The sequence below is a fragment of the Thunnus albacares genome, chromosome 3 (genome assembly GCF_914725855.1).
Source record: "Thunnus albacares chromosome 3, fThuAlb1.1, whole genome shotgun sequence".
NCBI lineage: Eukaryota > Metazoa > Chordata > Actinopteri > Scombriformes > Scombridae > Thunnus > Thunnus albacares.
In genome coordinates, this window is record NC_058108.1 from 25,923,133 (window position 1) to 25,939,218 (window position 16,086).

The window sequence follows — 16,086 nt, forward strand, 5'->3', positions numbered from 1 at the left end:
TAAAATCTGAATTGAAGCTCAATATGCCATTTATCTGTTTTTTTGGGGGGAACTCAATAAATAAAGTTTTGATAAAAAAACATTTTTTCCCCCAGAGAACAATTAAAAACACATTTTTGCACCAGTTTCTGGAAATTAGTAATATCATTTCGCTTGCAAATAATATCATTTCTGGCTTCCATTTTTGTTTGGATTAGGAGTCTTGGGAATCTTTTATTGTTCTGCAGTGGCATAAATAGTTTTTTCATCCAAATGGTTTCAGTTTTAGGGTCTTTGAAGATTCTGGAAATATCTTCAGAATAGCAGCAAGTTCCTCCTGGGTTTTTCAAAGATACACACAAACTGGGGCTACGCTGAATCATGCTGAACTATCTGTGTGCTTCCAATAAAGCCAGTCCTGAAATTAACTGCAGGATATTGCAATATGAGATGGAGATGTGATGAAAAGACCACTGAGAGAGGTTTCTCTTTTAATACGTGGTGTTGCATAAGCGTTAGCTCTTTGCATACTGACGACCATGTGGCACACAAAGTGTAAGAGAGGACAACACGGAGGAAAAAAACAGAAAGAGGAAGATGGAAAGACAGAGAAATAAAGTCATAATCCAGATGCATTGTAGATTTGAGGATGAGTTTAATCTGGATCAGAGTAATTAACCAGAGTGAGTCGACACCAGACAGCACCAGTCTCCCCATCAGCTGACAACTGATATTTGTTCAGTATGACGAATAAAAGCAATTCCTTTGTGTAATTCCAGTACAGTAATTGTACTATATATTTTGCAAATGTATTTCAAATGAATTGCCAGTACACAAAAAATCTAATTTAATATATCATTAGGCACTATAATAGCGTAATGATTGCATGATATTTTGGTATTTTTAATTTGATTTAAATATATAAAATGTACCTGTCACTTTATACTGTACATAAACATGTAGTAATAGAGCAATGATGTAGTGATATTTTGAACTTAAGGTTCAGGAACTTTTGTGCAATTTAAGTACAAAATGACTTCAATTATTTTACCACATTTTACGTATACTAACTATAAGTCTGTTTGCATGTATATTTCAGTGTATTTTGCATCCTAAAACAGTTTTATGAACTGTTTTTTTCACACGCTGTTTCTCAGCTGAGTGTTGAAACAGCACAAACTTATACGACTTGAAAATTTTGCACAATGCTAATCAAAGGCAATAAATCACATCATGATACGTTGATAGTTTGTGCGCTGCCATCTAATACTTCACAAAAATGATCACACACCATGTTTAGCTTTGCCTCTGGGAAACTATCCTAGCTTTACAAAAACTTGGCATGAAAGACATCTTTGTCAGCAACAGCATGTGTGTATCATCATTATTTCACATTCTTTCATACAGCGTTGAACGCATGTTAAATCCACAAATCTCTACTCTCACACTCTCTCTCGTGCAGACACAGCTGGCTGTCTGAGACCATTGGAGTTAATCTGCCTCGGACAGCTGTGACATCTGGCACGCACACACACACATACATACATACACACACACACACGTGCTCGGTCACACACATTCTTTACTTTATTCCCTGTACGTCAGACTTTAACTCTTGCTATGTACTGTCTGTCGGTGACAGCAGAGGTTAACTGCTGTCACTAAAGTTAACTTTGTGCATCTCTAAACTCCAACAGGTTTAAAGCGCCTTCGACTGTGTGTATCAGCATTGAGACAGTCTAGTCTAGTCAGAGTCTTGTCTCTTCTATAAACAAATAAAAAGGTCTTGTCTGTGCCAGTCTAATTTCCTGCTCGGGTCATGTGGCGATACATAGCCTACTACTCTACTGACCACCCGGAAACAGTGACACCTGAGATCCTGCCCATGTTATGTTCCCATAGCGACCAGTGTCACTCAACCTGGGTGTGTTCAAGGAGTGTGTGAGCAGTGTCATGCATAGCCGATCGGCATGTGTATGTGTGTGTGTGTGTGTGTGTGTGTGTGTGTGTGTGTGCATATGCTTTGCATACTCTTACAGACATGGCAGCCACACACACAGACTGAAAATGCAGCATGGAGCGAAGGGAAGGGTGTTTAGCCCTGAATCATCCCCACCTGTGAGAGTGTATAAATACAGCTCTAGAAATAGAGTCAGCCTGACCAGTCTGAAAATAACAGGAGAATTAGGAGGCAGGAAGACGACAAAGCAAGAGGAACACGGTGCAAAGACCCAACAGTGCAGGAGAGATTACCAATTAGAAGCCAGCATTAACCCAGACGCAAATGTCAGTGCTCAACCACTGATGTTACGTGGACACCATCAATAGGCCATGAATATCAATATTTTTGGAGTGCCGACCAAAATGTGTGCATAGCATCAAGCATTCATTGTATCGAGAGCCATGTATAGAAAGTGTTGATGCCATTTTTGTTGAGTTAAGTAGATTACAATTGCTTTTTAAGGGCAGGATTAACTTCAGTTTAAAGAGGAATGTTTTGATGTCAGCTGTAGATTGGTTTAGAAATGAGTGTTGTACTAGAAAGTCAACTAGAGTCAACCTGTTGGCCCACAAATAAGTTACAATGCTGGTAATGTTCTTAATCTCTTATTTACTTTTATATTTCTTGTGAATATTATTCCATCTACTGGGAGAAAATGTATGTAATTCTATGAAAACTACAAAAGACTAGAGACACTGGCGATTTCCACCAGCTGAGCCGGCTAACTTGGTTAACTGATCTACTCTGGTGGCCTTTGAAATTCTAAAAGTAATTGTGGTGGAAAGATGAAGCCCCAGGCGATCCATGGATGCATAGATAGATAAAAGAATGTATTTGAGAAAGGGACTGATATTTGATTGAGACGAATCGGCTTCAGTCAGTGGTTGGCTTTTGACCACAACAAAGCAATCTCTACTAACGAGCCAGTGGATGCATACGTCTACTCGTTGGTTCCAGTTCAACGAAAAAGTGATTTTAGTGAACTTTTAGAGGCCTGAAGGGGAAAAAAATTATGCTTTTACTGTCATTTTACTTTCCCGTCCTGTTTATCATTTAGCGACTCCCAAGTTTGGAACCAGTATGTTAAAAAGTAACACTTTTAAAAGTGGCCAGATGTAAATTTAATTTCAGGTTGGAATTTTAGCCATATTGGTATTTACATCCAACTTCTTGGTAAAGAGATGGTTGTTAATGTTGTAAGGTTGTCTGATTTACAGGTTTTTTTGTTCAGTTTTGCATGTTTTAACCTGTCTTGTCTGACTTAAAGATTGGTCATATCTATAAATAAAAAAAAAGACCACAGTGGAAATAATTGTTACTGATTTTTTTTTATCCACAACCATTTTAATTGTAGACTATGTCAGGACCTGGTGTATGTAGTCTATTTTACCTTTAATATTGTTAAATATATCTATCCAACTTTTCCTCTATCACAGCCTGTAGTAAACTGGCTTGCGTGTAAAACAAGCAGCACAGATTGTGTGAAACACTTGGGAAAACACAGCCAAGGTGTGAAGCTAAAGCCAGTTTTGTTTTCTTTAAATATAAAAATTTATTTCGTTGTAACTACGACCTTGTAAATGTCCCCTGTGTGAGACTGTAGTTGTCAGGTAGCTAGGCTAAAGCAGGGACAGCACTGTGATGAAATGATAATAAAAATAGGTCATAACGCAGCTCCAAGGGGCAAATCATGATTCACCACTCAGGCTTATAGAGAGAGGCGTTTATAGCCGACCAGATGATGGTGGGAGCGATGAAGCAAACCGCAAATGATAATCTCATCCGATGCTATCAACTGTTGGTACAGTATAGCATCTCGTGCGTGAACGTTGGCCCGGTTTCATAACCATGGCAACCGGAATCCCCTCGCGCCCGATGAAAAAGGGGGGCGTTCCTCCTCCCGCAGTGAAGAAAACACTAAACAAACGGAAAATTAACGGATATCTTGAGGGGTTAACGTCATGTTTGTCGTTTATTTCCTTGCTTAGTCGGTGTAAAAAAGTCTCAACAGTACACGTACGTGTGTTAAATTTCTTTACCAGGCACACATGTGTGAAAACTTTTAACTCCACGCATGTAGCGGAGCCGTTGTCCCGACACACAGTAACCCGACACTGCTGCATCGTCCCCCTCCCTCGAACAGGTGACGATGCACCGGTGCTGTGAGCTTATGTATTTATATCCCCGGTCACAGTATATGACAGTATGGCCCGTTTCTGTCCCCGTTATGCTATAGCAGCAGGCCCCCCCGCCGCCTCTCTGAAACGGTCACTTCTCTTACCTCTATCCATTTCTGTGCCTCCTGACAGGCCGGTTCGGGATGGTTCGGCTGAGGCTCCGACGACTCCGGCTCGTCCCGCGGGGCTTTTGGGACATCTCGACCTGCTGCCTGGCTAGCCATCTCCGGGCAGGCCGTTTAAAACGAGGACCGGGGTAGTCTGTCGGGCGGTGATGATACGTGATATGTGATAAAGCTCCCGTCCGTCAGACGTGCGGTGGTGGTGGTGGTGCTCCCCTCCCCGCTCTGTCAATCCGTTATCCTCCTCCTCGCTCTCTACCGTTGCTCCGCGCGCGGGTGCGTTGCGTAGTCCTCAAACTGAGATGGAGAAAGAGCCTCTGGCGACCCCGGCGCTGCAACACGAACCAGGTGCTAAAAATAACGATTTCTTCCACGCCGAACTGAGCAAGACTGACGCCGTCCTGTCCCTCAGCCACCACCGCTGCTGTTGCTGCTGCCGCGCATTTTAGGAGACGTGAACGCGCAGGCAGGAATCTGTGCGGGGGAGGTCGAGAGAGATAGGAGAAGATAGAGGAGAGAGAGAGAGAGAGCGAGAGAGAGAGATGAGGGGGATTGCAAAAGATGTCCCGTTATTTCTCATGCGTCAGCTGGAAGTGGCTGTTTGAGGAGATTTGCTTCATGCACCTGAGCCATAGAAAGTCTACTGGATTTAAGATGGAGAGCAAAATAATCAAGCAAATGTCAAAAATTAGAAAGGGAACAGCTCATTTTTGAGTCCATGGGAGATAGTTTTAGCCTGTGTATACATTCATTTAACACGCAAATGGGACGATACCTCAAAATCTTGTTGTAACTTATAATTAAGCTTCTTAACTTTTCAGTTGTCTTTAAAATTTATTTCCTAACATTAAGATCTAAATGCTGTTTCAAAGCCTTTGCCACAAACTGGATTAGACCCTCAGGGGCCCCAAAGGTCCCCAGGTTTATGGTTTGTGGTAACTCCATCAACTGCAAATTTGTTTGGAAATATATTCTACCATTATTGCAAAATATAAACTGCATTTCTACCTAATCCAGAGGCCCAATGTTGACACGAAGGTGTCATATTGTGCTTATGTGGTGCATATTTCTAAATAATGTTGTGTTTAATAAAATTACCAGAAATAAACTCCTACACAAACAACCTGGAGAGGTGTAGCATCCAAACAACAGGAGGGCTGTTTGCCATCTAGACTGTGCTCTGTGCCTGATTGGAACATAAATGCAAGCTGATGCATTTTTTATACCATCAAAATGCTTAGCTCTTTAAGGACATTTAGGCTTGCATTCAGCTTTTTTCTACCTTTATACTTCTTAAAATGTTAAGCTTTTATCAAAAAATTTCTGCCATTGAAATTAAGGGACAGAATGTTCAAATCCTCTTCAACCCACTCCACTTTGCAATACAACTACTTCCACATACTTCCAGCTAGAGACTTAATTTCAGCTTCAAACGGGTCACAAGACTTTCAGCTATTAAACTTGTATTCAGCTTTTTGATATCTTTTACGGTGTTTACACAGTCACAGTTCAAGTTTCATGAAATTTTCATTAGTGTGTATAGCGTGTAATGTTCAGACCCAGAGTGAGTGATGTCACTCACAACATCACACACTGAATGTTCAGGCCTTCACATTTTTATCAAAAATCTTCAACACATTATAATTTTACTTCCACCTCTTACACTCTACAAGCACAATTTATACAAAAGTATAGACAAACTTATCCTGTCTCATCCAATGTTACTTCCATTAAAATAGAGCTCACGGTTTTTGAATAAATTGCCCAAAAGTGTATGTCCAATATTATCTGAGGTATAAATCTTCCTCAAAAACAGAGATGATGGGTATAAGTAAAATGATAAGTAAATGATCACAGCTCTTTTATCTTAGATCATACAGACATATCCTACAAGAGTATCACCACTGAAGTCTTGGGTCACTCAAACTGAAGAAATTTTTTCAATGTGACTTTTAGTTTTTGAGTTATAAGAAGTTGTTCATGCCTGACTTTAGCTTAGAAACAGCTTGTCACACCCGTCTTCACTCACTCACAGGGGTGTACTGTCACCATAGCAACCTGTGTGCTGTGCTGTCAAGCAATTTTTAGATCTGTTTTAAAGATTTATTCCACCCAAATACTACTCTCTGTCTAACTTTTTGATCTTATTTATTTATTGGGACCATGTACAGAGTTAAACATAAATGTTACCATTTGATGTACTGTACCAGAATTAGCTTATAGCTCATTTTCATCTACATTCCCTTTGGCAAGTTTTTATAGTTTAAAAGGTTTATTCCACTCAAACACTGCTTTCTGTCTAACTAATTATAGGTTTAAAGGTTTATTCCACCTAAATACTCCATTCTGTCTAACTAACTATAGGTTTAAAGGTTTATTCCACTCAAATACTGCTTTCTGTCTAACTAATTACAGGTTTAAAGGTTTATTCCACCTAAATACTACTTTCTGTCTATCTTTTTTATAGTTTTAAAGGTTTATTTCACCTGAATACTTCAGGCAGAAGTCAGAGGCAGAAGTTCACTGCGGCTGGTCCTGCTTTTCTTATGGGGAAGTATGGGAACGTTGGCCTGGGTGCTGGGAAGGCAGCAGCTAGCTGTGGCTGGTCCCAGGTGCCTGACCGACACTCATAGTTGCACCCATGAGCACCAGTGCTTGAGGGGTGGAAGGGGGGGGGGGTCCTGGAAGGTAGCAGTTCACTGCAGCTGGTCCAGGATACCCTCCTACCTGGATACAACAACAACAACAACGCCCTAGAAGTGCATGCTTCTCAAAATATACGGCCCAAATGTTTTTCAAAGGTTTATTTATGATATGGGGCAGGTGTGGGGAAACACAGAGCAGGGCAGGGCTAACGATGCTCGATGCAGGTGGGTAGATGGGCAAAGGAAGCACAGGAACACAGGAGTGAACACAGCAAAAACCCCAAAACTCTTCATAATAAACTGACCTACATAGAACCGCCACAGAATAAACATGAATACAACTCAAATACCCAAGCAACAATACAATCTCTCATCTGCAACAAACAAAGCCAAAACCCCAAAACACAAAAAGTCCAAAAACAGAGTCCATGACAGAAAGTCTATGGGAGGAATGTTTGCAAGGTGGTATCTCAAAAACTTAAAGTGCTTAAGTATTCATACTACATGTACAGGTGCCCCATGAGAAAATGCTTAACATATTAAAACATGGGACCAATAGCGCCACCATGTGGTCAGTTATTACGTGTCTTACATAATTTGCGCCCATTTGCGCCTGGAAATATTTTCTGCAATTTTTTTGCTTCTAATGGCAAATATTTAATCTAATCTTCACCAAACTTAGTAAATACCATATTTAGATGACCCCAGACAAAACTTACACTTACTGTTTGTCTGTAATTGGTTGCCAAACTTTTGAAGTTTTTTTGAACTCTTCAATGCTAAATTGGATTGCAACCAAATTTGGGAATGTTGTATATAAACCCGCACTGCATTAGTGTGTAACATTTGATATAATTCTGCCCACAGTAAAGTAACATTATAACATGATATTTCTGCAATTATGTCTTTAATAAAATTAAACTTGGTACACAAGTTCTTCATGAGAATCTGCACGACATACTGAATCATGGTACCAATAATCCCACCCTGTGATCATGAGTAAAACACCACCATACCACTTATTACCTGCCATATCTCTTAAATGTAGTATAAGATGGTAACCAGATTCTGCAAAGTTGTACAGACGGGGATGCTGAACAAGTGTTTTGTATTTGCAGCAATGCTTTGCAAGGTATTTCAGCTGTCAGCATTCACGGGCATTTTCCACAGGAAATGCATTTCTTTTTAATTTATATAATTCTTTGCCTGCAAGAAGTCAAATTTTAAAAAATGTTGTGTCTATAAAAATAGTGGAATCAGCCTTTAAAATATCCACCAAGTGTTTGTCAGGTTGCTGAAATCCCCAAATCCCCTCCAAAACACAGACCTACATGATAGTGACATGAAGTACACGTTGCACAGCACAAAATCCATATCCTATTACACAAATTTCAGCCTCGACTGCATTTTTGACACTGACTCAGCGTTGCAAGCAGTCAGTGAGGATGATAACAATTGCACACATGATTGGGTGTTGATCACTCCTGACCTTTTAGTGTTGGATGCAAAAGTGACCTTTTCGAATGGCAGGTCAAGACTTTAATTTTCTGTTCATGTTACTTTGCCCAATCGCCTGAATGTAAGGGTATATATGGAAGATTTAAAATAACAACATTTTTCCTTATCATAATATTTCTGTCATAAATAAATGAAAAACATACTATATGTTAAAAGGACTATTATTTATCTTTTTGTCTTTAACTGAACTTTAATTGTTATATGAATTTTCCATAAAATCAAATCACAACACAGAAAACAAAGTGACGATATGTATTGCGTTCCAGTGTTGTCCAGCAGAGGGTACCGTAGACCTAACAGATACTAAATACAAAGCACTGTAATTAGTTTTCATTAGGAGGTGATTTTTATTAGGAGGAGGTAGTAGGAGGAGGTTTTCATTTCAAGATGGAGTGTTATTGTCGGTGCCAAAATGATAAAACAATCAACTATCCAATCACAGTTTGGGGGCTCGACTGTGGGCGGAGTTTGTCATTGCTGTCAAGAGCTGATGGCAGCCATGAGAGACAGCCTGTTTTCCATAAAGGCATTATAAATCTTCCGTACATGTGTCTGCCCAGGCTGCTTTGCTACCACATGGGTATTGGCCTCTCTTTGGATTTTGGTATTCCTCCCTAACTCTGAAAATATCTGTGCAATTCAATGAGTGACATAACCCAGTTTCAGAATAATGTTGGCAAAAATATGCTTCATAGACTACTTTGTCACACTCCCTCTCTTATAAATCTCTTTATATCTTTATATATAATCTCTTTATCTGTTTTGCAACAGAGAGAGATCTTATTGTCCCACAGTGATGAGTAGAGCGACCAGGTTATCTGCTGTCAACTTTTTTGTCGTCCTTGTGTTTCCGCCTTTTACAGCTAAATTGCAGTCAGGAACAGTCAAGAGTGAGCCCCAAAGCACTTCATATGACAAAGTATGAGTAGGTGTAGGTTAAAATGATAAGATACTGCTGACCGGAGGAGTCAAGGAAAGACAGATTACTGTGGTTCAAACCCATAACCTCATATTTAATTATGGGCTAAACAAGTTTAAGAAGCAGTTACATGACTATAATAGCATATTGGGGAGAATATCATTTGGGGTTTATGAGGGGTTATATACAGGCCTCAAAAATTAAACATCCGGCTTTGAACATTTGACATTACATACTATAAATCCACTATCATTCACAATAACTGATGCAGAAAACAGGGCAGGTAGACACTGTAATTTGTCTACTAACAAATAGAAACACACCAGGAGACGCGATTGAAGTGTAAGGGTTGCTTTATTGAATTCCAAACAGCTGCATCACCAATAGAACTACAGCAACAGAGTATTTGCAAAAAGGTAAACAATTGGTACACAGCGTAGACATACTGTACTATCACCCTGCACGGCACAATAATAACCCAACAGAGAGTAGCACTTTATTCGGATGATCCCTACCTTGTTTGGAATTTAGAGTTTTCCGAACTTCCACACTAACAGTGCTATTGACAGTTTGAGCATTTTGTAGATTGTTAACTTTATTTCAAATAGAAGTGCAAACAAAATTCGAAACAAAAGGATGATTGTAATCCCGTCACTGTCGCCATCATTTTGCTCTTCAAATTCAAACTCCTCAAAGGAAACCTCAGTTTTTCTGGGAAATGTCAGTACAACACCCGAGGACACCACTCAAAAGGGTTTTTTTGCAAGCTCCGAACAATGGTTAAATTATTCCTACGGACACATTTGGGCTGTTCTGAGGAATGTCAAAACCTTATAAACTCAACCACACAGCAACTGGAGGCATTCAGAGAAAACAGGCAGAAAGTTTCCCCATACAAGTTTTCTGCCTTTTCCTTCCCACTCTGATTGGTACAAAAGGCATTTTAAGCATCAGTCTTAGTTCAACACAGATGCACCAGTGATTACATACAAAAAAAAAAAGATGCAAAAAGGCAAATACACACATGCGCACAAGCAGTGGTGAGATCAGTTCTCATGTTTTACAATTTTCACTGCTAAATGATGTCACATACAAAGGGACAAGCTTGTATCAGTTAAGTGTTAGCAGAGGAAAACATGTTCACTGTGTTTGTGTGTACGTGTGCTAAAGAATGCTTTGTTCACGAGATGAGAGTGAAATATGTGGAAACAATGTGTGCTTTATAGTGCATAGTGTCTGCAGATGTATGTGTACACGTGGTTGTGTTTGCCATGTGAGTGCTCCGGGACATTTTGGTTCATAATTTGGTTCTGTGTCTTACGATCTAGCTCTGACAAAAAGCCACGGCAGAGAAACGCACTTCGCCTTGCTCTCTTTCCATAAATCCACGGCACACTTTGGCTGCATCCTGGACATGGATAAAAAGAGACACAAGTACATATGTTTATTTAGGTACAACTGTTACATGGGATTTTGATGTTAAGTATCATTTAAATGATAATACTTTTTATCCACTATACTTCAATTAGAAATATTGTACTTTGAAAATGGAAATTTGAAAAATCCACTTGACTGACACCTCAGCTTACAAGTTGCAGAGGACAGAACGTCCCAAAGAAGGCTAATTTTGATCTTATATAATATTCAAGTACATTCCACTGCTAGTGTGTTTGTATTCTCCAGTAGGGCTGGGTAACATCACTAAAATATTAATATTGTAATAGCTTAAAACATTGTATTTTCCAGGTTTGTAAGGCCATGTTTTAAGTAAATCTTCTTAACTTATTACACTGTTCAAGCTGAGTGAAACGAATGCCTCTGTTCATAAAATTTTGTAAAAATAAATAAATAAATAAATAAAAAATTCTGTAAATAGCTTCTGGAAGTTGGTCAAAAAATATAATAATTATAACTGATTTTATAATATACCATTTTCTCAATATTGCTCATCCATACTCTGAGGTAGAATTTTGAATCCTGGACTTTAACTCAAAGATTAATTTAGGGAAGCATCTCTACTTTTACTGCAGAATGTTGCAGTTTCATTGCTAATGCACGTGGAGCCCTCTAGTGGCTGTTCGACAAAAGGCTCGGAGTTGAATAGACGTGACCCTCCATGACTTGCATTGCAAAATAGAAAACTGACTATAATCAGCATTTTTCCAGTCATATCAGCCTTGTTCATTTGGCATTTCCAATAGAGTTTGAACTTTATGTTAATAATATGAAAATTGTATTATTTAACTGGCCTAGCCTGTGGGCCACCACCAAGTGTTAAGTGAAACATTACTGGCAACAAACAGTATTACTTAAATTCCAACTATCTTTATATTTAAATTATTGTAGACATTGATATTTAATTTGCTTTTAACTATATTCTGAAGTTTAACAGTGATCTTCACAGTTCCCTACTTATCTATTGGAGATATTTGAGAGGAAGCATCAGCAGAGTTTATTGATTGCACAAAGACAGGCAGGAACTGCCACTCCCTATTCCCGTTTAATACCATGACTCATCACTGATCATGTGCACAGAGGGATTGGTTGGCTAGAGGTTATATTTTTATATATCCAGAACTGAACTGACTCGTTCGCTCTACATACCGTTACAAAGGACTCATCTTTGGTTGCTCCATGTTTTACAGGTCCATTCATTCTCCCATCTTAAAAGCAAATGAGACTGTTAGGAATCCAAAATGTGAAAACACATACAGGAATGTGCATAATGAGGATATATATATATATATATATATATATGCTTACCGAATTCATACAGCTGTCCATTTACATTGACAAAGGCAATAAAGTGGAAGTTGACTTTATCTGCTTCCGGCTGTGTAAATTGGGATATTGGGAATAAATATTTTGAATTAATATTATGATACAAAATGCTTCGGCAAAGACAAGCATCTCAAAGCAAAATGTTGCTAACACTACATCTCATATAAATACACAATCTTACCCTACACTGGCCCTGTACTGCAACCTCATTATGAGCCTCTTGGATTGCCTGGAACAGAAAAATGCAGAACATGTCAGAGTAATATCGCCACACTCACTCTACTCTCTACACTAATGTACATTTTTGGTAGAGAAACTTCACATCAGAAATAAATTTAGGACAACAAAAGCATACATTTTAAAGATAATGGTATCCAACAATTATTATGTATTAAAATAACTGTCCAGCAGCCCCTCTAGAGACAAAGATTCGGTGATGTCTGATGCCCCCAAGTGGCTCAAACAAAATATGAAGGTAATACAACGCCACAGAAATTCTAGAAATTTCATTTTGTTTTGGTTTATTTCAGTTTTTAATGCACAGCATGTTTTGTGGATTACTCATTCAACTATTCAATTTATCAAGTAAAATTATCAAGGTCATCAGATATGATGGGATACAGTATGCTAAATTCTCACTTTTATTCAATGTTTCATTTATATGTTATATTCATATTGGAGTAAACTTATACAAACAAAAGTAAAAAAAAAGACATAAAAGAGGAAACTTATAGGCAATGGAGCCTCAGTGATATCATAAATGATGCTTTACACATAAAGCAGCTTCAACTCTGTGTGTGTGTGTGTGTGTGTGTGTGTGTGTGTGTGTGTGTGTGTGTGTGTGTGTGTGTGTGTGTGTGTGTGTGTGTATCTTACCTGGTTCTTCTCCAGTTGTTTGGCACGGTCATCAGCAGACATGCCTGCAGTATCATCTAGAAACTTCTTCAAGGCAGAGTTACTATCTGAAAAGATCAAGAGCAGAATTAGCTTAGTCACTAACAAATACACCATTTATTCACATTGAAATATCAGAAATCACAACCTGCCACACCAAATAAATGTATCCTCAATCCTCATTGAATACTTTTAATATGGGAATTAAGAGTAGTACTGTCCATTTAAAAGAAATGACCTTATTTCTCTGCCCAAGACAATTCAGCAAATATTTATGAGGCTCCATTTGTCAACCCATTTGTGGGCCAATTCTTGCACCCTTATGAAGTTAAAATTCAGGTTCATATCTGTGAACAATACATCTGAGCATAAACTTTACTCTGGAGAGAAATCTTAATTATGAGTAATGCCATTGTCACTGTATAGAGTAGTCTATGGGCTTGACATCTCAGCAACGTCACAAATTCAATGGGTTTTCATTTCTTTATTTAGATTCTACTTGGATTAGACTCTATAACAAAGAGTGGTGCAAGTTTGGTGGTTTTCTGTGCATTACAAAGCAACTGAAAATATACATGAAAAAAAGGTAGTGTGCAGGTTGTAATCTGAATTATGAATGCCACATATCTCAGCACTTTGAAAAGAAACTGCTGAGTCATTGATAAAATGCTAACTTTATAAATAAATAGTATTAATTGTAATATCAATATTAGTTACCAAATGTCAATTTGTTTTTGTTGTTGCCGACTGCATGCAGCAGGGCGATGGTGCCACAGGAATTGACCACTGTCTGCTTCAAGAAATAAACCTCAGAGCCTCCTGTCACCTTGTCTGCCTGTTGTTTTCTGAAAGACTCATGCTGGCATACACACAGACAGACGCACAGTCACACGCACGCACACACACACACACACACACAGAGCATGGTCATTGTCATCTGCCAACGAGAACACAGTGTGCAGCCAGTTATGCCACTTGAAAATGTGCACATGGATTATGGTCACAATTGGAAACGTAACAAACATGGCAGTGAGGATAGTTCATTTTAGAGCTTTTTTAGTCCACAGAAAGAAAGTTAATTGGCAAAATTTTGATGAGTTGCTGGTTTAAATAATATATGAGGCAAAAACAGCTTCTTAGATGTGATAATTTGGTACTTGTCACTGTTTTATGTCTTTGTATATTGCATCAAGTTGGGTTGTGAACTGTTGTGGGCTAAACAAAGCATTTGAAAACATCAACCTGTACCCTAAGAAACTGTGGTGGGCATTTTCTGAAATTTTGTAGACCAAATGATTAATCATTTAATTGAAAAAAACCTAATTGTTAGGATAATTGATCATTAAACTTATTTTTGTAGCCCTTGTATATTTCAGATAATTCTGACTCAGATGTTGACTCTTGAGATGTTGTCTGGCTCACTGGATAACAAAACAAGCAAATCCATAGCCTCAAAGATTTATATTTGGGTTTGACAAGATAATTAGACTTCACAGTGGAAAGAAAGCTTCGCATCTGCTGATTCAGTGCCTCTCTAACATCCCAGTCTCACTTTATTCTACCCATCAAACGACATTACATCTCTTTCTCCCTCTCCATCCGTGCCCTCCCTGCACCTCAGTATCACCCCACCCCTGACAGCCTGTATCACCCCACCCTTCCACCACCACCACCACCACCACCCCCATTATTACCTGTTGTGTCAGAGGGAAGAGCAGCATCAAGGCACAGCATGGTTTCGGGACGGCGGAGAGTTGGTCACCCTCCAGCCCGAGCACATCCACGAAGCGCCAGCTTTCACCCACGCCTAGCTTATTCATCATCTGAAACACATAGTCAGTAAATAAACACAACACGCTAGCTTAAATAGATGTCAAACAGTTGAGGTTATAGTGGCGACATCCATAAATTACTCCCTGTGTTCAAAGATGCTGCGTTGTGCTGGTCCGGTCAGACCACACCCTTTAGCCCAGACACTGAGGAAGGATGCTGCCGCTCACTAAAATGGGATAAAGGCTTCTCCTGTTTGTGATAGCATGTTGCTTTTAAAAATTAGCCAACTATTATTACACTTAACAGTTAAAAAAAACCCACTATAACCCACGTATTCATATTATTGTTTCGACGTGGTGGCCTGATGGCGTTTTAAGGTTCGTCACAATAACCGTTTAGCTGATCTCATCACCATAGCAACAGTAAAACTTACCTGTCAGTTAAAGAGAGAATAACGGTTAACAATATGTCGCCATTGCTCAGTGTCTAACGTTTGTTACGCACCTTGTTCAGCATCTGAAACGACATAAACAAAAAGATAACAGGTGAGCTTGTTGTCTGTGAAAACGTTAGGAGACAAAGTTAAAATAACACAGCTATTATTCCCACCTCGGGGTTGATCTCCATCGCGGTCCACTCCATTTTCACAGTCTTTTCGTGCTGTTTGGTTAGTTGACTTTGTGTCTGTGCTCGCTCGGTTTCTGCAGCTGTCAGTTGAAGTTACCAGAGTGGCCGCACTTCATATGCTGCCGGTCATACCACTTAGCGGCAGACAGGGGGGTGGCCTCAGATCAAATAACCCGTGGTGTCCAGATTTAAAAGGGCTTTCTGACAAATATTTGACAGATTTATGCGTTAAATTTTATTTTCTACACGTTCAGCTATTCTGTGACACCCTAGAAAGCGCATTATATCCTGATAAAAAAGCAGATTTAAGTTAAATCACACCACCGAATGACACATCAGTCTGGTTGAACACGTTCTTTCTAGAAAGAAATATGTGACGTATTATTCACCCCTATCAAAATGGTTCTGGTTACTGGACTTTTGTGGACTTTTGGGTACCAGTTGAACGATTATTAAAATATATATATATTTTTAAATTTCTCATAGATCAGATGTTAATAAGTCAGGGAAATAATAGGCAGTTTTTAAATTTTTTTATATTTTATTATTATTTCTTTAAAAATTTCTGTGTTTTTGTGTTTTCTGTTTTGTTGTGTTTTGTGAAATGTGTTTTTCTTTTTTTTGTTTTTAAAATGTCAATGTGCTTTTC

General features: G+C 38.8%; 2 protein-coding genes across 8 annotated transcripts in view; both read right to left on the reverse strand.

Moving 5' to 3' along the window:
- The window catches only part of LOC122979649 (LIM and calponin homology domains-containing protein 1-like), a 32,316-nt gene extending 27,577 nt beyond the window's left edge, over positions 1-4,739 (reverse strand). For 5 of the 7 annotated variants that reach the window (XM_044347268.1, XM_044347272.1, XM_044347269.1 and 2 more), the window contains exon 1: positions 4,263-4,738. In XM_044347268.1, coding sequence (XP_044203203.1) covers positions 4,263-4,382 — 120 coding nt within the window. In that variant the 5' untranslated portion in view covers positions 4,383-4,738. Of the gene's footprint in view, positions 1-4,262 lie in introns of all 7 variants that reach the window. The other 2 variants (XM_044347270.1, XM_044347273.1) reach the window with 2 other exon arrangements.
- Positions 4,740-9,697: 4,958 nt separating this feature from the next.
- uchl1 (ubiquitin carboxyl-terminal esterase L1 (ubiquitin thiolesterase)) lies at positions 9,698-15,555 on the reverse strand. The gene is made up of 9 exons (XM_044347274.1): positions 15,420-15,555; positions 15,315-15,326; positions 14,732-14,860; positions 13,755-13,896; positions 13,020-13,105; positions 12,325-12,372; positions 12,126-12,195; positions 11,967-12,025; positions 9,698-10,770 (listed from the first exon to the last, which is right to left on the reverse strand). Exons 1-9 carry the CDS (start codon positions 15,450-15,452, stop codon positions 10,687-10,689), a joined length of 663 nt encoding a protein of 220 aa, XP_044203209.1. The 5' UTR covers positions 15,453-15,555; the 3' UTR covers positions 9,698-10,686.
- Positions 15,556-16,086: the final 531 nt, after the last annotated feature.

Coding starts and splice junctions, on each gene's coding strand:
- uchl1 (XM_044347274.1), bottom strand. CDS start 15,452: ATGGAGTGGACCGCGATGGAGATCAACCCCGAG. Junction 12,196..12,324: donor CAGTACAGGGCCAGTGTAGG/GTAAGATTGTGT, acceptor CAATTTACACAG/CCGGAAGCAGATAAAGTCAA. Junction 10,771..11,966: donor AAGATGAGTCCTTTGTAACG/GTATGTAGAGCG, acceptor ATCCATGTCCAG/GATGCAGCCAAAGTGTGCCG.